We start from the raw sequence: 27432 nt of genomic DNA on the forward strand, positions 1-27432 counted from the left end.
TCAGCAGTGGTGGCACTTACTGACTTTCTCTTCCTAGAGGGTCAGTTTGGAAGCACATCCCACTTTCCCAAGATCCCGAAATAACACGATTCATATTTCATGGCTCATATATGCATATGTGTATTATTCTTACCAGAAGAGTAGAGACTCTCCATCTGTCCTTATTTCACTTAAAAAAATTCTTTTAAATGTTTGTTTATTTTTGAGAGAGAGAGAGAGAGAGAGTGCACACATGTGTGGGAAGGGCAAAGAGAGAGGGAGACAGAGGATCCTAAGCAAGCTCTACGCTTACAGCACACCATGAATCATAAGGTCATGACCTGAGCCAAAGTCAGACGCTTAACCAACTGAGCCACCCAGGTGCCCCTTTATTTCACTTTTTTGATGCATGTCTCTTCTACTGACATTCTACCTTCACCTTACTGATGAATAAGCTATAATGAAAGGAAAAAATCTCTGGGTGGTGTTTTCCCTTTATATTTGTTATTTTTAGTGTAAGTGGTTAGCTAATAGAAGTAAGAAAGGATGCAATAGATTTCCTCAGTTATTATGTTCTTAGAACACCATTGCCTTCTCTCTGCTTTCTAAGCAACTTCTGATTCAAAGAAAAAGCAATAGCCTGTTGGAGACCCACTTATTCAGCAGATATAACACACTCAACACTCATATCAGAGGACATGGTATGAAACCCTAAAAGACAGAAATGCAAAAGTGGTCACCTTTGGACAAGACTTTATCCATAGTCACTCTTGTCTCGAAGATAATACCAACCTCCCATGAAGAAAGACTGGGGGATTCATTCAGATAAATCTGTTTGATTCATCTCATTTCTTTACATTATGGGTCCACAGAATCCTATGCTCACAGGGCACCAAAAACTTTATATGTAGATGGGGTGGCAAGGAACAGGGCTGGACACACACATTGTATGTATCTCCTTTCCTTATGCACATGCTCCATTGTCTCATTGAACTTCACTTATAAAAGGCAAGTTCAAAATAAAGTGGTTAAGGACTTCAAGATGGTGAGAGCAGAGCATTAAACCAAGCCCAAGGCCCTTGTGAGCACAGAATCCCATGTGACTACAAAGATCTCCAGCCTGGGATTACACCTGTGAGATATCACCCATTTTTACAGTGAATGAATTCTGTTGCCTATAAATTTGGGAAAATGACTAGCCTTGCTATCCATAAGAAATGAGAAATGAATAGTCTTCTTTTCCCACACAAAAGTTCTGTTGTGTTTGCTTTTGAATCTGTATCTAAGATGAGATAATCCACTATGGTATGCTGTAGCCTGGGAATGAGAAAGTGACTTCTGTGGTGTGAGTCCATCTGGATTCCTGAATTTCTCATTCAGCAGGATCTAAAAGACTTTCTCTAACTTGGGATTTATCATACAAATTGAAGAACTTTATTTGAATCCATCCCCCAATATTCTTTGTAGGAGGTTGGAATTGTCTTTGAGACATGAGTAACTGGGGATAAATTCTCAATCCAAAGTCAAAACCCTTTGACTTTTCCCTCTCTTGGGGTTGGATATCATGTTATTCAGTTGGCTTTCACTTTTTCCTTATAGTTCTGGCTCAAATTTACTGCAGATTACCTGTAACTCCATCAGTATTTTATTAAATCATATGTCAAATGCACAAAACTGGCTTTAACTGCTGCTGTTACTCTGACATTTGTATCTGACTTTTCTAATATTATGTCCTTTGGCTGAGTGGGAGATATTCTCTTCAGTGTAATAAGGAAAAAACATCTTGTCTTTTTATCAGTTGTATTTTACATTCAATTCATTGCATTTGATTGCTCTTGGTAAATTTGCTGTGCCACATGCCAAGCTCCTGGTTGTGCTAATGTGCTCTTCCTTCTTGTGTTTATATTGTCTTGAGCTTGCTTTTTTTTCATAGTTTCTTATGTATTGGCATGAATCTGTCATACTTTTAGTTCTTCAAGATAGCCATTCTCAACTGTTTTCTACATTGACAGACACAACAGATGTTTACATGCATTGCACGCTCTTTTCAGTAAAAGTGGCTTTCCTTAGACAAATATATATATATTTATGTTTGACTCCTAACATCTTGCTGTTTTTTCTACTCCTTTCTCTCATGCTCATCTAGCATACCTTAATTCATCAGTGACCAAAGATTGAGAACCATGGCTATTTGCTCTGTACCAAATGGCTACCTTACATCTTTTTTCAGAATTGCTGACCAATATCCAGGACTGGCTTTATCCTGTAACTCATTGCTCTCCACCAACATTTTGGTCTGTTATTAAGCCTTTTAAAGCTGTGATCTCAAGCTGCCAAGAAGGGCTGTTTCTCCTGTGTTGAGTGGTAAGGTTAGGCCACAAAATAGAGGGCCAAGAGAAAAACCATCCCACAAAGTAAATGATTCTATTTTTCCTATTTTCTTCCAAAAACCCATTTCTTCTCCCTGAACTACAGAGCAAGAGAAGACATGGAGAAGTGAATAATGGTAAAATTTCAGTTTAAAAACACACATTGGTCTTCTCCATGACTTTTGAATTTTACCATCCATTAACGGAGACCTACATCACTTTTTATGGATTATATTAATATTTGATCTGGTCACTAGCCTGTTAAAAACAGAGGCTTGATTTTGGTGATAGTATTGGCATAAAAACCTCACTTAGCATGGAAATACCACAAAAAAAAAAAAAAAAAGAAGAAGAAGAAGAAGAAGGCAGTGGCAGGGAGACAAAAATATAAACAACAAAACTAGATTAGGTCTTTGGAGCTTTGGTTATAATTTTGGCATTCCCTTGTAATGGGTAGACCCTAAATACTCAACAAAGTTTGTGGGAAAAACCAAAAGACTTAACAGTAGGAACACAGCCAAGCCTTCCTGATTAGCTGTCTTAGAGAGGACTGCACCAATCGGAAAAAGCTACCCAACCCAGACCTTAGGTGTATGTAATCAATAGGCTCCTGGTCTAGATTCCTAGAGATGGTGTGTGGTTGAGTGGGTGGTTTGTATTTTCTTCTTCCTTGCCTCCTAAATAATATGTAATTTCTCCAGGCCAAGAAATAAATTGAAAGGATTTAGAGGGATTTGCTTATCAGTGGAACACCACGTAGCATTACATTCCTCCTGCTTTGGGGAAGGTACATTGAAGTTTGGTTAATCTTCTGTGGTTCAATACTCCTCTTCCCTCTGTCAGGCTGCCTTGAATAACAGATAGATTAATCCCCCTTCTACCCACTCTCTTCTTCCTCCTCCCTCCCTTTTCTCTTGATCCACCCTTCCTTTTTTGAGCAGATGGAAGAAATCTTAAAACTGGAAAGAAAAGAGGGGCGCCTGGGTGGCGCAGTCGGTTAAGCGTCCGACTTCAGCCAGGTCACGATCTTGCGGTCCATGAGTTCGAGCCCCGCGTCGGGCTCTGGGCTGATGGCTCAGAGCCTGGAGCCTGTTTCTGATTCTGTGTCTCCCTCTCTCTCTGCCCCTCCCCCGTTCATGCTCTGTCTCTCTCTGTCCCCAAAATAAATAAACGTTGAAAAAAAAAATTTTTTTTTTAAAAAACTGGAAAGAAAAGAAAAAAAAAAAGATGCCACACCACATTTATTTATGTAATCCTAGAAGACCTCCAGGATAGAAAGAAAGACCCCCAATCCTTGGCACAAAATTTGGCTAAGCTTAGCTTGGTTCTTCCGCTGTTAATTAAATCTTCAGTCTGCAAAGGGATTTCCTTAAAGGTTAATTCATTAGTAAAAGTTACTATACATCATGTTGTTTTTTATCCTCCTCCAGTATATGCAATGTGGAAAAGAAGAATAAGAATATGGAGGCTGTTGAGGATGAGCAGAGTTTAAAGGGAATCTGGTGGTACTATTTGGTTGGATTCCTATATGATCTGCTCTTGTGAATGACTGTGAATAATCAGTTTTTGTTACAGTGGGTACCACTTATGGACTCACGTTAACTTTACATTTTTGCAGCTGATGGTGTAGCAGCCTATCGGTTTTTCTAGTTTGGCCTGGCTCAAATCCAAGTAATCTGTAAGCTACATGAGGACAAGGACTTGGTCTGTCCAGCCCCCTTAGCACAGCGATTGGCACATCGTAGGCAGCTAATAAACATTTGTTGGGTGAAGACTGATTGAATAAGTAAATGTATGCATACTTAATATCCTATATCAAGAACAATTTTCTGTTTTTATTTTCATATTTATTTTCTTAGCTCCAGTCCAGTTAACTAAATTTGGTGATACCGAATGCCATATCTGTAGCCCAGGGCAATTCTCTTGAAAGCCGCCTCATTTCATGGAAATATGAGTCAAGTAAAATATGTACACATTCATATCTAACTTGGCAAGTGATTATCTCCAGGAGTGGGCAGGGAGAAAAGAGGAAAGGAGTATTTTGAAAAACCACAATAGCTTGAACTTCAGAAGACAGTTTTAAAATTCACAGGGTGTTCCAATAAAGTTATGTGGGCACATAGATGTAAGGCCTGAGGGGAACTCAAAAAGCATCTTAACTAGATGGAACTTGGTCTCTTTGTCTCCATTGTTCAGAGCCCGCCTCATGGGATTCCCTGAGCTTTCACACTCGAGCCTGACAAGTTCAACTCATTTGTTTCATTTTCTCATATTAGTGTCAGTTGTTTGTCTTGAAAATGTCTTGAAAATGACTATGAAGAGGATGTTCAGAATAAAAGGAGGGTATTGATAGTCCCACTCCTAGGTCTTGTTTCTGTATTGGGCTTGAGTTGGAAGAATTGATAGGGTGGTGGGAGAGAGGAGGAAGGGTGAGATTATTGCTTCTAACAAGCTTGCCCAAGCTCCAGGCCTTTTTCTATCTTTGGTTGAGTCTAAAAACCATCCAGTAGTGTGTGTGTGTATGTACTTCAGAGTAAACCCCTTCAGAGTGGAGGATCTATAAGCATCAATCCAAAAAGGGGCTATGCAATGGCAACAATTTGATAAAGCCCTAGTAGATAAATTTTAATTGTGATGGTCAAGGTTTCCAAATCTCATTAAAGTTTATAGATTTACCTAGAGTCTTTGGGTTCTTATTTAATTAAAAGTATCTCAGACATGATTTAAATAGAGAATAAATGTTCATAATGAAGCTGTATGATTCCCTCTCTCATATGAGATACTTTAAACCTCAACTTTATCATAGAATAGAAGTATAGAGGGGAAAAACTAAAACACCAAGTATTTTAAGGAATTGAATTCTTTTCAGCATGAAGCAGCTGCAGAGATGTATGGCTGTTTTCTGTGGGACTTCAGAATATTTATGGGCCTTTCTCTTTTCCTTTTTCACTGGAAGAAAGGCGATCATCATTCTTGAGTGTGTTATTTATAATTTCATAAAGCTGTTCTGTGGCAAGACTTATTTTATCTTGCGCTTAATCTCGGTCAAATAACTGTGCTTCCAAGGAGCTGGGCGGAGAAAAATGATTATCCCCCCAAATGATTAGCCTCTTCTCAGTATAAGATAAAGGGCTAAAGGTTGGAATTTGAAGTCACAAATAGGCATCTGGGCAGGAAGGAGGGTACATGGCGAATCTACCTCGAGCTGTTCTGACCATGGTAGCAGACATTTTTTTCCATGCCAAATAACAGATAGCAATGAAGAATGAAGTAGAGCCACCCCTGTGCTGAGATGAGTAGACCCCTTCAGACTAAGTAATTAGAAGCAGGTGATTACAGAAACAATAACTCACTGGAGGAAAATGAGAAGCCAGTTCTGTGAAGCTGAGGGAATTGGAAGGTAAATATACCTATAAATTTACCTGGTGGGTAGAGTTTTGAGCTTTCTTCTGTCCCAGTTTATTCTAAGGTAATTTCAATAAACATTGGTAGAAAAAAAAAAGAATACAAATGCAATAAAAAAATCTTTCAAGAAAAGAATAAAGAGGACTCCTTCCAGACAGATATTTTATTGAAAGTTATTATAATACCTATCTTTAGTTTTATGAATCCTAATACAGAACCAAGTAATTTCAACATATGGATTAAAAATATGCAATATGTATTTTTAAATGGAGTAATATGAATTATTATTTTTAATATGGGACTTGGCTAATGCACAGGGACAGAAGAACATTTTCCTGCTCTTGAGAAGGCAAAGTAAGGCCTTTAATCCGCACTGTGGAGGGATGGCACAGCGAGACCCATGCATAATGTTCTGGAACCATGTATATGAGCTTCCAAAGGAAAGGTGACAGGTGATGCTGATGAGATGTGGGGAGGGGAAGGAGAGATGTCTGACCGGACAGGATATGAAATTCGTGCTCATTATCTGAGTTTTCAAAAACAACAGGATAACTCAGGTAGCTGTTGTTCTGTCATGCTGGTACATCCTTTCACCCCTGTACTACTCCTGGGTATACAAGTAGACTGTGCTTCTTCATGCCTCTGAGCCTTTGCAAAGACTGTTGATTTCATCTAGAATGCCCTTCTCCTCCACCAGCAGCTCTCCATTGTCCCTGCTTCAGGGCTTCCTGTCCCTCAGGGCTCATTACCACCTCCCCCTGCCATTTGCTCTCTTAGCACCTTATGCTTACTCTTGTCAAGGTATCCAGTTTACCCTGTCAAGTTTGCCTGTCTACTCGGTCCTCTCTTCAGAGACTGTGAATCCCCAGAGCAGAGGAACTATGGTTTATCTATCACTTTATCCCTCATAACAGTTACAGTGCTTAACACATAGGTGTTCAGTAAATATTTATTACAGTAATAAGTGAATGGATGAAAGATGAATAAAGCACTTCGATGATATAGTCATATAGCATAGATGGTGGATTTGGGAGTCCATCCACTATCAAACTATTTGGTTTGGAGGCGGTCACTGATCTTATATTCTTTCTTGAGGGACTTACGAATAATGTAGATATTTGACATATGGGAACCATAATGTGTAAATATCTTAAGTTCAGCCATTGGGAATTATGAGAGCTTTAGGCAATTGTTGTGAGGAAAAGATATGAGGATGGCATAGAAGGCCCTTGATAAGCATTCCCAGCATAACTATACAAATGGAAGAACTTCTAAAGCAGTACTCTTCCCTGAAGGAGCATGGATGGTGGGCAGTTAAAAATAGCAGATGTCACTACAAATTTCCACACCCTTGGTTATTATGAGTACTAAAAGTTTTAATATTGTTAACTGCTTAGCTGACATCTGAGTATAGCAAGTATTTAATAAGTGGTAAATGTTATCAGTAAGCATGATTCTAGAAAGTTCAAATATCTTCTCAAGAGTACTAACTTCTCCTTTTCTCTAAGGATTATGAGTAATTATGAAAAATGGTTATCATTGTAGGAAACACACACAAACTAGTACTACTGCTGTATTTTATTTAAAGATAAAATTCCGTAGTTCCATTCTATTCATAATAATTACATCCTGATTCTGTATGTGTCTGCAATAGTGAAACATAATTCACCAGCCATGGGAACCAATAGTCAAAAAGTGTGCCTTTTTCCCCAAAGTTCAGAGTTAGACCCTGAATTTACTTCTATGTAGGGAAAGAGACAAGAAAATTAAAGAGCTACTAAAAGAAAGCCTTGGGTTTTCCAAGAGTAATTTTGGATCATATTGTCATTACTTTAGGAGGTGATTCTAAGTACATATGATCCCAAAACTCTGGTTTGTAATTTGGGGATTTTTTTTTTAATATCAGGGATAGGAGTAGTAAAAAAAATTTTTTTAATCCCTAAATATAGTGTTCTAAATCCTGAGTCCTTTGCAAATCAAAGCTTACTGCCCCTGGCAGAGCCAGGATTTCTGAAACCACAGTGTTCTGTGGCAGGCGTGGTAGCATTGGATGCCAGGTTCTCCAGGCAAACATTGGTTACTGCGTTGGGCAATGAGGGGATTGAGATGTTTGTAATGGCTTTGGGAATTTCATTGGCAGTGGCTGTAATTGGTGATGATGGGGTCTGAGGGACCGAAAGGAAGGGGCTGACTTCACATAAAACCCACACAAATTGTCTGGACCCAGAGCCATGGGAAACAGATTATCTTCCAGTGATTTTTAAGCTCTCTTGGCATCTCTATGAGTGTATTTTTCTTTATCACTCTTCATGACAGATGCAACCAGAGGTGATGAATGAAAGTGGAGTTAATGAATTATCAGTAAGAAAGAATAGTTCTAAAGGGGATGAATATTTGGAGATAGAATGCATAGGTGGATGGAAACTTTATTTAAACTAGGAATGGCAACTAGGCTTGGCATTGCTGTTGATTGATTGATTGATTGATTGATTGATTGACTTAGTCTTAGCTAATATTTACTTATTTTATTTAAAATTTATTTATTTTGAGAGAGGGTGTGCACACACATGCAGGGGAGGGGCAGAGAGAGAGGGAGAGAGAGAATCCCAAGCAGGCTCTGTGCTGTCAGTGCAGAGTCTGACGTGGGGCTCGTTCTCACTAACAATGAGATCATAACCTGAGCCAAAATCAAGAGTCAGACACTTAACCACCTGAGCCACCCAGGCACCCTGCTTCCACTTACTGAGTGTATACCATATGCCAGGAACAGAGCTTCACTTTTAACTTTTCACTTAAATTGATGACAAGACACTATGTTTATCCCAATTTATAGATGGAAACATTGAGGCTTGGAGAAGGGAAGTAACTCAACCCCTGGTCACTGACTATAAGTGTAGGAGCTGAGAGTCATAGCTCTGCTCAGTGAAGAGTCAGTCCTGCTCACTCTGTGGTCTGCTAGACTGCCTGTCATGGACCCTCCTTGAAGTCTAGCCACTATTAATAGGAACTACTGGTAAAATGTACTTCTGTTTCTGGAGGAACATTGTATTCATCCATATTCACATAGAAGATCAGCAGAAATAAAATCTCTGGGAAGTAAGACACAGGGTCAGTTTACTGGGGATAAAGGGAGTAAAAATGTGGAAGAGTGTATGTGGGGGGTCTACATTGGTGGTTGAGCCCCATCTGGGGGACACAAGTGGAGGTGAAGATAGGGAAAGAGAGTGCTGGGGACAGTGTCACCCAAAACACAGTAGCGGGGAGAACTTGTGCAGTACTAGAGGAGGCAGGGGAAAGCTGAGAGGAAAATAGTAAATATCTTTCAACCTCAGAGTCTGGTACTCTTCCTGAAAAGAAACTCTATGTCATATCTTTGGCTAATCAAAATGGCTACAACTTTCTTATAATTGTTAAAAGTTTCCATTAATGTTTCACTAATGCCTTTTTTGGTTTCTATTGGAGTTATGCATTGCTTTCTCACATTCTGAATGACCTTAAATTTTATTGCCTGGCTTTCAGTTCTTGGGATGAGTTCACTAGATTTTCATTTAACCCACTAGCGTTCACTCAGTACTAGGAACCCACGCTAGTTATGCCACATACAGACCATTCTGCAAGGTCCTTATAATGAAGTCACCAACAAGTATAATTGATTATACTTTTGAAGTGTATTCTAGGCCTCTTTTTTATTACCATCCTCTGAGGAATTTTTTAAACAATCTTTTTTTTCCCTAATTGCCCTCGTCCCATAAAATTTTAATACCACAGATATACTATTTGTTTAAGCACTGTGGGCTTTTTGGCAGGTCAGAAACCATTTTAATACCTAAGATCCATCCCCCCTACACACCCAAAACAAGTTTTGCTTCCTTGAGGCAGGTCTTCCCTCCATGCACAACTCATGCTTTAGAACTATCAAAGAATGATTGCGACCCTTCCAAAAATGCTGTTTGCCTCTTATGATTGCCTGTGCATTTGCACAGTTAACGTGTGTTCCCTTACCACTTCCCTTCCCTCAGTAACTGAAAGTGGGCCCTGTACAGGCCCACACACACCAGGAAACTCCCAAGGAGGTGTGCTCACCATCTCTGTCTCTACTGCAAAAACATGGTGGCTCTAGGACACAACTGCCAGTTTTGATTTGCTGGAAGTGAAATGCACACTTCAGTACTGTCTAATTGAAAAAAAAAAAAAGTATGTTTGAAAATCCTCTTTTCTTTTTTTTAATTTTTTTTTAATGTTTTATTTTTGAGACAGAGAGAGACAGAGCATGAGCAGGGGAGGGGAAGAGAGAGAGGGAGACACAGAATCCGAAGCAGGTTCCAGGCTCTGAGCTGTCAGCACAGAGCCCGACGCGGGGCTCGAACTCACGGACCGCGAGATCATGACCTGAGCCGAAGTCGGACGCTCAACCGACTGAGCCACCCAGGCGCCCCGAAAATCCTTTTTTCTATTTACTTGGACGAGGAGCAGGGGTTGAAGTATCTCCCTGTCCAATGTAGAATCAAGATCAATGACATGGTTTAAGGCACCTCTCTACCACTGTCAATTAAGCGAAATCAATTACCTAGTGTGGTTTTTCTACTAATCTTTGTTGTGCCCAGTAATTCTATGCTTAGCGTGTGTACTTCAAAAAGGATGTTCTCTGGAAATACTAAGCATATGGGTTATCGTGTTCATTTCTTTGCTAGGACTGCCATAACAAAGTAGCACAGACTGAGCGGCTTACACAACAGAAATTTATTTTCTCACAGTTGTGGGAGCTGGAAGTTCAAGGTCAAGGTGTCAGCAGGGTTGTTGTTTTTTTCTGAGAACTCTTTTCTTGGCTTATAGATGGCTGTCTTCTCCCTGTGGCTTCACACAGTCGTCCCTCTGTGCATGTCTGTGTCCTAATTTCATCTTTTTATTAAGGACCCCGGTCATATTTGATTTGGCTTACCCTAATGATCTCATTTTAACACAGACCCTATCTCCAAATATTTGTCATATTCTGAGGTCCTGGGGGGCTTAAAACTACAGTGTTTTAATTTTGGAAGACAGAGTTCAGTCCATAATTAACATCATGTAAGAAGAGGTATAAAAGAAGTCTATGTGAGCCACAAGTACAGACTTTGACTAAGCTATATCTGTTCAAATCCTATTTCTTACTAGCCGTGTGTCCTTTCTGAACTTCAGTTCTCCTTAAAAGTATAATAATTATATCCATCCCAAAGGATTGTTGTGAGAATTATATCTAATCAATTAATAATAACTATAATAAATATATATACATGTCTAGCTCAGCATCTGGCTTGTAATTGCTTTTCCTCTTGAATATGGATTCAGACTTCAGTGCACTGAGAATAATAAAATCAGCAAGTCAGTTAGAAATGAAGAATTTATTGAATAACTGTATATTGAGTACTCTCATGCACATAGTAGGACATAAGATCTGTAGATTAATTATTCAGTAGTATTTATTGTGCCTGCAATATGTATCAGGTACAGAAAATAGTCTTCTCATCTCCTGTATCGCAAAGGCCCTTCTTACTACCCATACATACAGTTTTCTGTATTTCTTGCAGCAGATTCCCTGGCACTGGGGAGTTTCTGCAGGATCCAATAGAAAAAAGAAAATGTTTCAAATTGAGTTACTATTGTTGCAACTACATTTTTTTCTGCTGTCCTCAGAAACAGTCCTACCTGTGTCCAGAGGCTGTCATGTGGTATTTCTCTGCTGGCCTACATTACTAATTCAGCTAATTGCAGCAATTACACGAAGAGATCGCTGCTAGCGAGAAAAGCCATTATACTGTTCCTGAACAGACTGCATTCCTCAGCATTCATTAATTATGCCAGCCTATAGATTCACAACCACCAAATCATACACTTGAGACCACACACCATATGCATTGAAACCCTCTCAGAGCTTGCAGTGCCTTTCCGTGCTGGCTTGCACTCGTGTATTGTCCAAAATTTGCATAGCCCTTCTGCTGCCCTTTGGATTCTCAAAATTGAAATTACAGTCAGAAGTAGAGTTAGGCTGTACAATGTGACTTATGGGGATGGGATGATCTTGAGCCTCCTAGAACCATTCTGAGTCTTTCACCTTCTCATAAAACCCATACAGGTTGTCTGACCCCATAACCATTCACAGCCACACAAGAGTTTAAAATTCTTTATCCTACAGCATGCCCTCTTTAGAGAAGAGAAAGAGTAATAATGATGGAAGGCAAGACATAGTGATAAGTCTTTGATGCTTTTGTTCATGGGTTTCCTTATCTCTCTCTCTCTCTCCTCTCTCTTCCCCCACCCCATTATTTTTCCTTTGACACGCACAGCCAACATCAGATGACCTTGTTTCATCTGCTGAATGTTCAAGCGATGATGAGGACTTCGTTGAGTGTGAGCCGAGTACAGGTAGGTTAGGTCAGTCTTGTTTTGCTTGCTTTCTTTTTACATTTGCAAAAAACAATACATACATATATGTGAATATACATGTGTTTTATATATATATTATAGTGTGTTTATGTGTGTATTTCCTATATCTATATATGTATAAGCATACATATATAAATATTAATATATAATCAAAAGCATCAAATCCCATGGAAGGAGCAGATAAGATCCCAGGGAAATTTAAAGTTATTTCCTGAAAACTAAAGAAAAAGCCATGGTGTGCCGCCTAACTTTGAGCAATCAGACACCCAGCTTAACTATGAGAACAAGAAAAGTACAGCAGCCACTGGCAGTTATGATATTGACAGGGTGTGGGATCATGAAGATGTCTATACAGAAATAACATCAAAACACCATGAACCCAAAGTGGAACTATAGAGGTAATTTAAGCCTCATGAATTGTTCTGAGTCTGCATGGCAAACAAAACTGGAAGCCAAAATCAAACATAAATAAATAAACAAATAAATAAATAATAAATACATACATGCATACACACATACATACATACACACATTTTCCATGGGATTTCAACAGCAGTTAACATGGTATTATATTTATACTAATTTTGTTCATTGTGCGTTTAGAGAAATTGTGCAGTATTATAGCTTAGTAAAAACAAAATTAGTACTGAACCATGCCATGTCAATAGCTGAGATGCTTCAAAATGTATCTATTGTGCTGAAGTTGAGAGTTGGCAACTTGATGCTTCAGTGTGTTCCCCATTTGCACCCAGATACATTTTGATCTTTTTATGGTCTTTCTTTATAGTGAGCTATATATGATATAATGTCCAGCAGGCAACTGCAGTCCCTGATTATTTCCTATCAATTTTTCCAAGTCGTCTGTTTTGAGACTTGCTATAAGTTAAACATTTATATATATATAATAGAGAACAGATATCATCGAATTTCTGTGTATGTTTAATAGAATTAAAAGCTGGAGTTGGGTCAAGATCTTATTTCTGCAAAGGCTAAGAGAAATAAATAGAATATTCTAGTTGATTCTTTGGTTTGCTTGATTTTTTTTTCTTTTCTTTAAAAAAAGAGGTGAGCCATTAAACATTTTCTTTTGCTAATTCTGGAGAAATTCAAGGTTTGTGAAAAAAATAATATAACCAAAGAAAAAACCTTCCAATTCTTACCCCAAGATGACTTACATTTTCTCAAATTTTGTTGAAGGACTGACTGGTGTCTTGCAAGTGGCTTTGAATCCAGGAAGTTCTGTGGGTTCCTATCTTTAGCATTACATAGGGATATAATAATAGGTAGGACCTTTCCATTTTGGAGTGTGACCTGTTTCTTTGGGAGCTCAGTTGTGTAGAAGGAAAGTAACTGTGGCCTGGTGGTCAGATTTTCTTTCCAGATTATTAGACAATAATGTACTACATGAGGCTTTAATAATACTGGAGGTTAGATACATCCAGTCTATACCAGAACTTGGACACCAAGTTTTTATTCACTCATTAATTCATGCATTTATTCATTCAATATTTCTGAGTGCTAGGGCAGGGTACAGTGTATCTCTAGAATTGAGGCCCTCCTGTTCTAATAATTTTCATAAATGAGCTGTTGGAAAGTAGAATTAGGAGCTTTGCTACCTAAATTACCTCTCCAAAATAATTCAGTTCAGCAAGTATTTTTTGAGTTAACTGTGTGTTAGGCATGTGCCCCGTCTTAGAATTCAGATATAAATATGACATGTTCCCCAATACATATGTTAAGTTAACTGATTTCATGGCCAATAGTTTCAGATATCTAGACTTTAATTTGGATTTTTCTATTTATCCTTTCTCTGGTTTTCTTGCTTTAATAGCAGAGATATCTGTATATATGCAACAATGTTGATCAAACCTTTAGATTTTAAGTCTTCTCATAAAAATTAAGACTTGACCATTCCAAAATATTACCCCTGTCTTCCCCTACTACTTCCCTGCCTCTTACGCTAAGTCATTTCCATAGCAACCTACATAACAAAACAGAGGGGGTTTCCAGATCTGATTCATGAGTACAGCTTCCCAGGTTGTGGGTGTATATTGCCATTTGGTATTGAACTTGAACAGGCCCACACGTGAATGGCCCCAAACTAAGTCCATTTGCTTTTTTAGTGGCTGCACAGGTGTTTCATCTGATTCAAAAGCAGAGGACAGAAATTCAATGCCAGCATTTCTTGAGTAATATAATTACATGGGGCAGGTGGGAGATAAAAGCTGTTTTTAAAACAATCTGTTGTGTTCTCTGAGGGGATGTAGGAGGGGACATATAAATAAAGTAGGTGACAGAGTGTTTACCCTGAAGGAGCTAACATGTAGCTCTAAGAGACTAATATTGATCCCTTCTGCCTGGGATTATTCAACTCATCACATTTGAAGGAGCATTTCTTCTTTCTAAATTTATTTACTCCATAAAGTATTCCTGATAAGTGATTCAGATATACAGGGAAATATGTCAGAAGCATATTTAATACAGAAAGGAGGTAGATATTCCTACTGATGTAGAGATTTTACCCTGGAGGCCTGATTAACACTGAGGAAGGTTACACACATAGAGATACAAAGCCCTCTTCTGCATCCCATGAGAAATATCTCCATAGCCTTCACATCTTCCCAAAACAGTGTGGGTTAAAAATCAGAAAAATGTAAGCCAGTTGTTTCTGGGGCTAGGTTTGCCCTGCCTAAAGAGAAATCTTTCATTGCCCATGCAACAACAGATAATAATGGCAATATTTGGATCTCTTCGGCATATATGATTACTCTGAGATTCTGTGTGAATATTGAGATTGAAATTTTGGGTTTGAACATTCTAATTCACTGCCTCAGTTTCTCAAATTTTACTCTTTCCAGGCCTGATGTTTGATGGAAATACAATCAGTATGGTTAATTACCCAGGCCTCGTTTTCTCTTATTTAACAATTACCTTGTCTTCTCTCATTTTGTTGGCAAGTTGAGGATTTTCTAGCTGTCTCAGTTATAAGGCATTTAACTTCTACTGATTCTTTCCTGATTATTTAGGTTCACTAGAAGCTCTTATTTTTCATAAATTTGCATAATTTAGAATTTGCTCTAGTCAACAACTTTTGTTTTCATTTGGGCATCAAATTTTAAATGAAATTATTTTTATTTTTAATCTTCAAATCAAAATGGATTTTAAAGCTTCTGGTTTTGAATCAGATGTAAGCAACTGCCTTTCGTGCCCACAACTCACTTTGGCACTTAGAGATCACACTCATTTGTGTAGCTTACTTATATCATCTTGAGGGACTGCTTAAATTTTTTTGGACTTTGGCTGATGATAGTCTAGAAACCTTTAGATCTAATGGGTCTCAAATTTTCTCTGGATGGAATGAGTAAAAAAACGAACAAACAAAAAACCCCTGCACCTTTAGAGCCACACAGAGAGTGAAAGCTCAGTTAGTATTTGACTGAATTTATATGACCCTCAACATACCTCAGAATCTTACATTAAAGTTGGAGATGTTTCTTACCTCTAACTTCATCTGCCTTTAAAGAGCCAAATAAAACCTGTTGAATTATTTAAAATATATGATTCCATGCAAATAAATATCACCCTAACAAAATCCACATTTCTTAAAAAAAATCCTCTACTTTTTATAATGAGTCACAGGTAAAATTACATTTTCTGAACATTTACTTTGAGAAACCAGCATTGAAACTGTGGTAGGTTCCCCTCCCTAAGGAATGTGAGGAGGAAACACACACACACACACACACACACACACACACACACAAAACCTCAAAGCAACCAGGCTGTAAGAGTGAGCATGTGACCTCCCTCACGACCTTGTAACCTGAGACCACCTAATCAGACTGCATGTTTGTGTGTTCCCATATATGGGAGACAAAGAAATAGAAAATGTATAAAAAACTACACCACATGGTGATTGGGGCTCAGTTCTTCCATATGAACCCAACTGAGACCCGCTGGCATGAGTAAAGTTGCTTCCCAGAAAGAAAAGCCTCAGTGTCATGACCCTCTGTGGGAGAATCCTGGTACAAAAGTTTATAAAATCATAATGAAGGTATTTGCATCAAATGAAAATATGCAGAAGAATATTTGAATAGCTATTTCAGGACTTAAAATTGGGGGTCAGGGTTTTAACTTTCCTAATTTGTGCACATGAATTGCATTCCCCACAAAGGAAGTCAGTATCTATTTAATATCTCAGACTTTGTCTTTGCGTACAAACCCTTTTTTTCCCAAGCACACTTCTGTTGATATTAAATCATGCTGTAAATTCCTATTTCATTGTTCTCACCTCTTTGGATCCAACAACAACAACAAAGTAGAGAAGCTGGAGAGGATTTATATGACCACTAGAAAATGGGATTTTTGATAAATGAAATTATGGAAGTCAAATTACACTTAAGATCTGTAGTCAATTCACATCTGTGATTTAAAATGTGGGAATCAATTCTGAAACATAGAGAAATTGATGAAAGTCACTTCCTAAATGGAAAAAATATCTTCTCTCCCTTCCTGCTCCTATCCCCACTCTCTCCATCTTTAGAAATAGAAAACACTGTATTCTTAGGTGAGCGTTTATATAATTAAAAATTACCAACTTTCTGAATTTTATATATTTATGATCTCAGTATTCTAAAGTCCTGGGGCAGGGGTCACAGAGCAGAGAGAAAAATACAAAGAAATGCCTTTTACACCTGAGAAGTGGGCATGGCAGCAATTAGCAACAGTATTGATTTACCCGGCCATTACACAGGGATACATTTTTCTAGTTGTCAATTAGCCAGGGGTTTTGCCTCCACTTTTGTTAAATGTCCTTTGATCAAATCTCAAGGGACAGTACGTCCACCAGAGGGCAGACAGTAAAAGGAAGTAAAGATGAAGCAGATCCATCCATCAATAGACCTGTGCTAAACAATTTTCTTAATGGTTGGATTGAGGGAGATGTTTAAACTATTGGCAGTAATTTGAGATCACAAAATAATTACTTTTCCCAGAGTGGTTCTCAGATGTGTTTTTACTCCTCAAATCTACAGCCCTCGCATTTGCATTTGGTGTTATTACTACTTTGTTCCTCTTTGTTAGTCACACTATAATATTCAACACAGTGTGGGTGAAATTTAAATTTGGCAAAACACCAAGAGCATATCCTTATTTATGTTCTCCAGGTGGAACTGGGTTCTTAATCTTTATCCGTTTGAGACGCCTCAGCATTTATAATAGGAAAATCTGGCGCTGAATTGTTAAAAGTTCACCAAATCCTTAGGTTTTTATTTGCTGGAACACCATGGAAAATGCAGCTGAAAGTTAAGACAATAATAATTTTAGATCAGAAGGATAAGAAGAAATAGAGTCTTATTTTTCATAATCCATAGTTTAAAAAAAACTGAATGTGCTGGTCATCGACATTAAATATGATATTTTTAATCTTATATGTGTATAGAAATACATTTTGCCTTTAGTGTTTTCAGCAAGCTTGAAGAATTAGCAACTTGTACATTTTATTTGGGTTTTTATTCAATTTTAGAAATATTGTTCCACATGGAAAAATTGGCTAATGACATGGTAATTCTATTTACAAATCTTGAATCGCCACATGGAAAAATTTTTCTAAAATTAAATGAAAATCAAGTGTATAGTAATATAGTCAACGCATAAATAAAATGCCATAGGAATGTTTGAGCGTCACGTGTCCAGAGTCCACCGTGGAGCCCAAGTCCACTTTAAAACACTTCAAATAAAAGGATAATGGGAAGTAATCTCAAAATGGTTTTACTTTTGTTAAGAAGAATGTACACAGATGTAAGTTTCATTAGTTCAATTAATCATTGTTGGGTATAGACCTTAGTCCCTTTTACATTTGAGTTATAATACATGTCTGGTGTACACAAAGGGAAAGAGTTATTGACATCTTTAGATCCAGGCTAAATTAGGGTAAGAATAGAAATATATAGGAAAGCCTACTAATTGGCTGGTGGGCAATTGATAGCTCAGGCATGATATACAGAAAATATGTGACTCATGGATTGACCATTATCATGGTTTTCATAACAAAAACAGTAAATCTAATAACCAGAATGATAAAAATTTAAAAAAAAATTCCATTTATGTCCATTACTCAACATTTTGTGGTATGTTGACAAGGGAGGGGAATCAATGAGATCAATGTGTAAGTGTACACATTTCCATTTGAAAGTTTTGGAAATCATTTGTACAATTACTTTTAGTGACTGCTATGTGTAGCCACTAGAATAGGTGAGAGGAAAACAAAAATAAGGGGCACCCAGGTGGCTCAGTCGGTTAAGCGGCTGACTTCAGTTCAGGTCGTGATCTCGCGGTCCGTGAGTTCGAGCCCCGCATCGGGCTCTGTGCTGACAGCTCAGCTCAGAGCCTGGAGCCTGTTTCAGAATGTGTGTCTCCCTCTCTCTGACCCTCCCCCGTTCATGCTCTGTCTCTCTTTGTCTCAAAAATACATAAACGTTAAAAAAATTTTTTTAAATAAAAAAAAAAATAAGACATAACACCTCTAGGAGTTCATAGTCTTTTAGGGAAGACAGATACAAAAATAAAGGGAATAAAAAGGAAAGGAGGGAAAGAAAAGAAAGAAACAGTGTGGACGATGAATGGAAATTCCTAGAATGTTATCCAAACTCAGAGGAGATGTTGCTAATTCAGCGATAGCATACCCCATCTAAGGATGGACAAGAAAAATCATAGAAGATGATACCAGTGACAGAATCATTTAACCCCAAAGATCATTCTTTTGCATCTTAGTTTGGGGGCACAGAATTTCAGATTCACTATGATTGAGAAATTAGTACAGTTCAGTAATAAACTTCTCTTTGAACACATGTACAGTATGGTGTAGGTCCAGGGCTTCTTAGGTAGTAGGGTAAGGATGGGCATGGCTAAGGGAGCATTCCAAGACAAACTCATGAGAACTTCCTGATTTCAAACGCCAATGCAAGTAGTTGATAACATGTGAGCTTAATGAAATCATTAAGCAAGCGTTCCCCCTGCCCCCACCAAGTATCCTCCAAATTAATAAAGAGGGATTGGGTTTCTAAAGAAAGTTTTTTATGAGTTTTTCTTTGTTTTTGTTCTGTATTTTTTCTCCCATAAGTCCTAGTATATATACTGTGTGTATATATATATATTTATATATAATGTGTGCATACTAAATATATAGTACCTATCCCTCCATATATATGTAGACACAGTATAAGTGATATTAGACTAATGTAAACAGAGATTAACAACAGTCCCTGCCATCAGTCATGTGTTTACACAGAAATTCACACCATCATCTTTACATCAGCCAACATAGACATGCATGATACTGTTTTAACTTGGCAAACAAAGCATGTGAACTTTTCTTTGGGTTTTATTTCCTTCTGTATCATAATTACAGTGATGACTACATAATTCAATTGTCCTTGGGAGGGGTGGAAAGAAAAAATTATACAGATATATCTATCCATATATGCACATTCCTGTGTATATATATAAATAGATATATACCTTGTATATATTTGAAAAGCATTTTCTGCTGTTTTCACCTCATCTTGTGCCGCATGAATTTTTGGTGTTCAATTTACTTTATTTTGTTTTGATTCATATTTAGTATTTTGGTCATTATGGCTATGTTAAACTCATTGCTATATTTATTAGTAATTATAATCATTTTTTTAAATACTGAGAGATATATACATATACAAAACAAACAAGGCAACAAAATCTTTTCTTGCCATCCTAATCTCTAATTTCTCCCCCTTCAGCATATCCCTCCAGTATTTATATTTATGTTCAAAACAAACCCCAGCAAATCCAAGAAAGTTGTGTACAAAAGAATGAAACACTGTGTTTTCTTCTTCTCCCTCCTATACATATTTTTTGCTTTAATTTCCTTCCTTTTCCCTTTTCATTTTTCCCCATATCTGCACAGGCCACTTGCCTTTACTCCCCACCCCCCCCCCTTAAGACCATGTAATTAATTGAAAGGAGGACAGATGAGCCAGAAAAAAACATAAAATAAAAAAAGAAAGAAAAGGAAAGACAGACAGACATCCAGATACAACAGAGAAACACATCCCTGTCCACAAATTTCAGATGGCATAAAAAGAATTTTATTGCAGATGTAGAATATTTGTTGTATCTTTTATTTCTGGATAAGCCCAGGATCATTGTGTGGCATGCAGTGACAGTTTTGTAGCTAATCAACTAACCATGGCCTTCATCACAAATGCATGGCTGTAACGATGCCATCTTGTGTTTCATCCAAGTGACACATCCAGGCTAACACAGCAAGTCCAGTTGTATGAATTGTGGGGGTAACTTTTGTAGTTATAATTTCACGGGTTCTCGTTTTTATTATTTCCATTGGGTCACGGCGGCCCATGAGCTGCTCTCACGACACATCTGTATGCTTTTGTTCTTGTGTTTGCTTTCCTCAGCACAGCAGTCAGGCATGTGTCTCTTGTCTGGCACATCTGTCTTGCCATCTTGTCTTGGAGTCCACTGTTATGCTGTCGTTCTGTGATTCTGTTCTCTGTTTGTAACATGTGGTTTGAAATGCCCTCCCTTTATTGCTCACTCCTCTATTGTTTCTACTTTGAACCTTACCCCTAGGGAACTTCACAAAGGAGCAAAACAAATTTTCAGTCGAAATGTAAGGCTGATAACTGTGGTTTGCATCTGGAAGTCATAAGTTGCACTTTTTACCTGGCGAAGAGGGCAAAACTTATAGTGGGAAACTGCTAATGATAATAGTCAAACAACCATCCAATCAACAACAATAAGAAACCCTTGTTGATTTTTTTGACATAATTAAATGGGCTTACTGTTAAAGAGATTCCGTGTAAGAGCTGATTTCCAAAGAGTTTTTCTATTGATTATCAATCTGCTAGTTAAACCTTGTCTTCAGGAAGAGATCAACAGAAAAGTTTCTCAAAAAGTGCTAGTAAGGGAGCATCATCATCATTTCTTCTACATAGAGCAATGCTTGTTCCTGAATTGGTAAGGAAGTTTTGGAAATCTGGATGTGTTTTATAATGAAATTCATTTATTTTTATATATTTTAACCTAAAATGTAAATGTGTTTGGCAACTGATCGGAGGGAGAAAAAAAAAAGCTTCTTAACTCACTGGTTCTACCTCATGCATATTTTGAAGTAAGATTACCTTTTGATCTTTCATATGTATTTTATATTATTTTTTAATTCATGGAAGCATTATAGAGCCAACACTTCAACTTAGACCCAAATCCTTTCTTTTCCCAAAGAACACAACATACATAATAGTTTTGTTTCTGAGAATAGAGTGTGAATTTCTTGAGACAGAAGTGGAAGAAAGTGCCCAGTGACTTATTCAGGTGCTGGATTATACTTCTGATGATCCAGGAAATTTGCAGGATGACTTGGAATGATTTGGTTTTCTTGACACTAGCATGAGGAAAATGAATCTTTGTAATAGGCTCACCTCCTTATTTATAAAGGTTGAGCAAGAGAATATAAAATAGGTATACCATAGATTCATAGATTAAAGACTTTAAAAATAGTTCTAAGATTTCTAAAAATCCCTATTTCTAATCTGGACAAGAGAAAGCATTTCAAGGCAGATGGTTTTATGAGATGTTTCAGTCATCTTAGGGTAGCTTTGTGCTGTTCTTTAGGGGAAGAGGACTGAGCACCATAAAGTAAGAACTTCTTAATAAAGACAGGAAGGGAGAGAGGGAAGAAGGAAAAGAGAGAGGGAGAGAGAGAGAGAGAGGAGGAGGAGGAAGGGAGGGGCATTCATGATGAACGAGGTAAAGCATGTTAAGAAACAGCACACACACAGACACACACAGCCCTAATTTGTTGTGTCTGTAGTGTACAATATTCCCACCATGGCTAACATCAAGCCAAAAATATGACACCTCTAAACAGAGAACTACTACATGAATATATAGTATTTTCACTAAATAGATACTACACATATCAACCATCTCAGGGGCATAGATAACAGTAAAATGTGGTAACATACCTAGGAAGTAATGAGTTTAAAGTTTTTATTACATTTGTTTTTAACATAATGTACTTGTCTGCAATTTTATATACTTTGATTTTTGATGATGGCTGTTAAACAACCAACTTGCAAAATAGCTGAAAATGTGCTAGTAATCAGCTGTCATGAGCTGGTTTGCATCCCACTGGCCCAGGTGCCATGCTGGGGGCATTCAAACACCATATTTATTTAAAATGTTTTTAAGTTATTATGAGTGGGAGACTATTAGGGCCATCTTACAATTGAGAAAATCAGCACTCAGAAACTTTGTTTTTCCAAGATTGCATTATCTGCACATAGTGGCAGAGGTAAGATTCAAATCCAAATGTGTTTGAAAATGGATGCATTTTATTTCTACCACAGTGTGCACAGAGGATCAGGATTAAACGCTTATTAAAACACTAAATTTTGGAACTATCATGTGCTCATTTGTGGAGCATTCACTAGTATTGTTTCCTGAAAATAGAGTTGCCAAATATCCTCCCTTAGTAACTGAAGATGAGCAAGATATTTCTTAGGTTTGCTAATCTTGCTTCCTGAGCTTTAGAAAAAATACAACAGGCGTGCCTGGCTCAGTCAGTTAAGCGTCTCACTCTTGGTTTCAGCTCAGGTCATGATCTTGTGGTTCTGTGAGTTAGACCCCCACATTTGGCTTGTGCTGACAGCACAGAGCCTGCTTGGAATTCTGTCTCCCTTTCTCTCTGCCCCTCTCCTTTCTCTCTCTCTCTCTCTCTCTCTCTCTCTCTCTCTCTCTCTCTCTCTCTCTCTTTCTCTCTGTCACACACACACACAGACACACACACACACACACAAATAAATAAACATTTTAAAAAGACTATAACAGATGCATTTCTTAGTGCATAATTATAATCTCCAGCATGATTCCATGAGTCAGTTGTTATGATTTTGTAACTTTTAGAACATAATGAACTTTATTTAGTTATAGTATTTGAGGCATGTTAATTAACCAAATGCACAGTAAAATATATCATTGCCCTTTACTTCCACATTTTCTCCTAGAGTAAAGTAGTATACTGACACTTAAAACAGCATGAGAACCATTGTATTGCAGAAAATATTGAAGCTTAAAAAAGTCATTTTCCTGTTACATACTTAATCATTGCTTTGTAAAAGAGTTTGAAAGACCTGGGAATTAAAAAGGAAAAGAGTTGGATCTTATTAGCCCTTCTAATTTGATGAAAAAAATTCTCTGATTGGGTTTCCGATAGTGCAGTATTTTACTCTGATTTGATGTCAAGTTTAGTTGCCCTGTGGTCTGACTTTCAGTGACAGTATACACAATATTGAATAAAGTCCCCTTAAGTGATTTCTAGGCCTTTTCCTCTAGGTTTGCCACTGCTACATCTTTGTTCCTTCATTCAGTAAGTACTCCTTGAACACTTAAGTAATGGTCAGGCATAGTCCTAAGTATTTTATATTTTTAAATTCTTTAATCCTCATAATAAGCCTGTGTGGGGCTATTGTTGTTGTTTTTATTTTAAAGATGAATAAACTGGGCACAGAGGAGCTAACCAAATTGTCTAAGGTCACCCAGCAAAGAAGTACAAGAAATGGGATTTGAACCCAAGCCAGCTGGCCTGCAAGTTCACACACTGCTCACTATGCTATACTCTTATTATGTAGCACTTACTCTCCGTTAACCCCGATATATGAAAGTGCTACCTGCTTCCTGCATAACAATGAAAGAAAGTTTGTGTATTGAGTATATTAAGTGGTTGGGTAATACTGGTTAAACAGATTAGTTACTGTGTATCTCAAAGGCTTCAAAAACATTGCTTGATTGGGGTTAGGAAATTGCTCAGTTATGATTTATCCACACAGCTGTGGTTGAAACAACTTACCTGGTTTCCTGTGAGGTGGAATGGTTCCAATATTCAGGATAAATACCATCACTTCTGTGAGGTTATTCCGTCTTGATTTGCCTATGTAACAATTTGTGCAGTGCGCTTCTCACTCATTACTCATCAGCAGCCCTGCTTAGCACATGTGATCAGACAACAGCCCCTCCAAGAACACAGGCTCTCAGTGAGAGTTCTGGTAAGATGCTGTATTTTCTTTATTTCAGAAATAATTATGTTCCTTGGAGCACAGTGCTTTCGAATTTACAGCTAATAGAAAGCAACAAAATCCACGAACATGGACCTCAGAGGACATCTTTCTTACCTTAGCACCTTTTCCGTTTTAAATCCACCTGTTTATCATCTCTTTCATTTTTTTTCTCATGTTCTCACAGTATGTATCTCAAACTATAAAAAACAATCAAAACCAACAACAACAACCAAAAACCAGAACCAAACCTTTTTGGGGCCCTTACATTTTCTGAAGAAAAGAATCTTAAAAGGGGTTATTAAAAAGAAAGCATCTTTTTCAAGCTGTGCTTGCTTTTATTAGAGTCCTTTCAAGGAAACTAGAGCTTGCCCCAAGCATCTGAGAGTCTCATTACAAGTGACATCCTTCCTGGCCAGTTCCGAAGCCAGATTCGAAACCAGAAAATGTGTGCAGTTGAGATTGCTTGAGTAATCCTCTATTGTCGAGTGCCATGGCGGTCTTAGCTTGGAAGCCAAGAGACACCCTTTATACAAAAAGATAATGAGAGTTGGCAACATTGTATTGCTGAGTGTTCCAACTGGTCTGATCAATCACCCAGGGCAAAGGTCAGGTGAACTTTTTTTTCTGTGAAGGGCCAGGGAGTAAATATCTTCGATTTTAAGAGGCTTCCCTTACCCATCATAACTATTCGTCCTTGTTGTAACATAGAGGCAGCCACTGACAATAATACATAAATGAACGAGTGTGGCTATGTTTCATTTAAACTTCATTTTAAAAAGCAGTCATCAGACCAGATATGGTAGTTTGCTAAACCCCTGATGTAAAGAAATCTGATAGGCTTCTCATAGTGTGTTTCTCTCTCTCTCTCTCTCTCTCTCTCTCTCTCTCTCTCTCTCTCACACACACACACACACACACACACACAATTTCCTAATGTCTATGCATATATGAATCCTTGCTCTTTTTACAGTCAATCCTAACAAATATTTTTGTTGAGCTCTCCACTAAGTCATGAGAACATGTAGAATACAATAGGACGTTAAGACTCATTGTTTAAGCATGTAATTATCTCAGGGGCACCTGGGTGGCTCAGTCAGTTGAGCATCTGACTTCGGCTCAGGTCATGATCTCAGTTTGTGGGTTCGAGCCCCGCATCAGGCTCTGTGCTGACTGCTTGCTCAGAGCCTGGAGCCTGCTTCAGATTCTGTGTCTCTTTCTCTCTCTGTCCCTCCCCTGCTCACGCTTTGTCTCGCTCTGTTTCTCAAAAATGAATAAATGAAAAAAAATTAAACATGTAATTAGATATGAAACAGGACAACAAACACACATACACTACCAGGGTCATCTTGCATCAGGTTCATGTGCACTGCATTTCTAGTAAGAGCTTTATGCTTTGCCCTCCCTTTTGCAAATCTATCTTTTGGGCTGGGCGTGGGCTGCCTTCTCTGCTTCCAGCACTCTTTGGCAGAGATTCCTTGAACTCCAGCCCACATACTGTGTCACATCCCAGCAATTCTTCTCCAAACCTTGGCTGTGGGTTATTGAGCTGACAAATGTCTAAATGACTGAGATATGATATTTGCAACCTGCTGAGAACCTCTTCTTTCCCTGTACTTTTTGATTTGTAGCTTTATAAGTTTTACGGAGAAAAGTGAGAAAAATGTTTTTGGTGATACCAGCACTGAATAGGGCAGACAAAATTGAAGGGATGCAATATATAGGATTCCTTCCTGCTTCGAGAAGAAAAGCATTTATTTATGTCTTAGCCCTCTGCGTGTCGGAGGTAACAGATTATACAGTGGGGTGCAGAAAGGAGCGTCCTATGTCCTGAGGAGAATAATGTGTTCTTTCCACCTGGCAGCAGATTAGGTAGGAACACACTATGAAAATACAGGTTCAAAGCCATATTTAGTATGACTGTGAAAGTGACATTTGTGACTGAAGCATTTTATGCATCAGTGTTTTGGCATCTTTAACATTAGAAATCTGTGAAAAACAAATACGAAAAACTCCTGGATGAATATTAGGTAAATTGTGAAGCCAGAATCTACTGTATCCCAAACCCCCAGGGGGAACGTAAGATTAACTTTTGGGAACCAGGATGCTTATTAACAACATTAAGAGCTTTCTCCATTATTAGCAAGGCCCCCTGATGTGATATTGTGCCTGGAGTTGTAAGGTCCCAAAATGGCTCAGAAAGAAAACAGAAAACTAAATGAAGAGACAGTGCAAGGAGACAAGAAAGATCAAGCCATTAGGAGAGGCTTTGGGGACTAGAAGGGATGTAGGGATGGGCTTCTAAAGCAACATCATCTGGCATTAGTGTTTTAATAAGACTCTGAGATAAAAAGGATTGTAGAAAACGGAAGTAAAACAAGGGTAAATTAAGGGCATTGATGGATGACCTGATAGGAATGTAACAAAATGAAGTCAACTTCTTCCTCTCCCATTATGTTTGCAGTAGCCTGATACTTTACTATGTGGCTGATTGGTGGATTTAGTTTTTTGTTAGCTTGCTTGTTTCTTTCTTTCTTTACTTATGCTTACGCATTACAAGCTTGCCCCATAAAGCGAAGGGGCAAACAAAGTCGCCAGGAGCCATTTGGGTAATATGAATAGGTGAAGTAGACCAAGTTTCACAGAATCAGCAATAGCAAGAACTCTGATAAACTGCAGAGAGCATGGCCTCATTTAACAGCATTGAAATTGAATATATTAAAAATGTGAAAATACAAACAGACCCTATGAAAGTCAAAGTACAACAATGACATACATAGTGTTTTTAATCCTATTTTTAAAAATTCCCTCATAAAGTTTGAGGAACATGCTCTCAGTAAGATTTCTGGTGAAGGTATCACTTGGTAACATTGAGTATCAAGTTAAACACAGCAATTCCTCTTCCAAACTCCCATAAGCTAAAGGTCTTTTCCTTATCTTTTTTCCTTTTATTATAATCTTAAAGTCTAGGGGGTGCCTTGGTGGCTCAGTCAGTTAAGCATCCAACTCTTCATCTCGGCTCAGGTCATGATTTCATAGTTCATGAATTTGAGCCGTGCATCAGACACTGTGTTGACCGTGCGGAGCCTGCTTGGGATTCTCTCCCTCTCCCTCTCCCCCTCTCTCTCTCTTTCTCTTTCTCCCCTCCTTGT

General features: G+C 38.0%; 1 protein-coding gene across 8 annotated transcripts in view; it reads left to right on the forward strand.

The window, feature by feature from the left end:
- Window positions 1-27432, forward strand: part of NRXN3 (neurexin 3) — a 1124854-nt gene that overhangs the window by 1061364 nt on the left and 36058 nt on the right. For 6 of the 8 annotated variants that reach the window (XM_030319691.1, XM_030319688.1, XM_030319692.1 and 3 more), the window contains one exon: window positions 12074-12152. In XM_030319691.1, the coding sequence (XP_030175551.1) occupies window positions 12074-12152 (79 nt within the window). Of the gene's footprint in view, window positions 1-12073; window positions 12162-27432 lie in introns of all 8 variants that reach the window. The other 2 variants (XM_032593428.1, XM_032593429.1) reach the window with 1 other exon arrangement.

Source organism: Lynx canadensis, chromosome B3 (assembly GCF_007474595.2).
Source record: "Lynx canadensis isolate LIC74 chromosome B3, mLynCan4.pri.v2, whole genome shotgun sequence".
Taxonomy (NCBI): Eukaryota; Metazoa; Chordata; class Mammalia; order Carnivora; family Felidae; genus Lynx; species Lynx canadensis.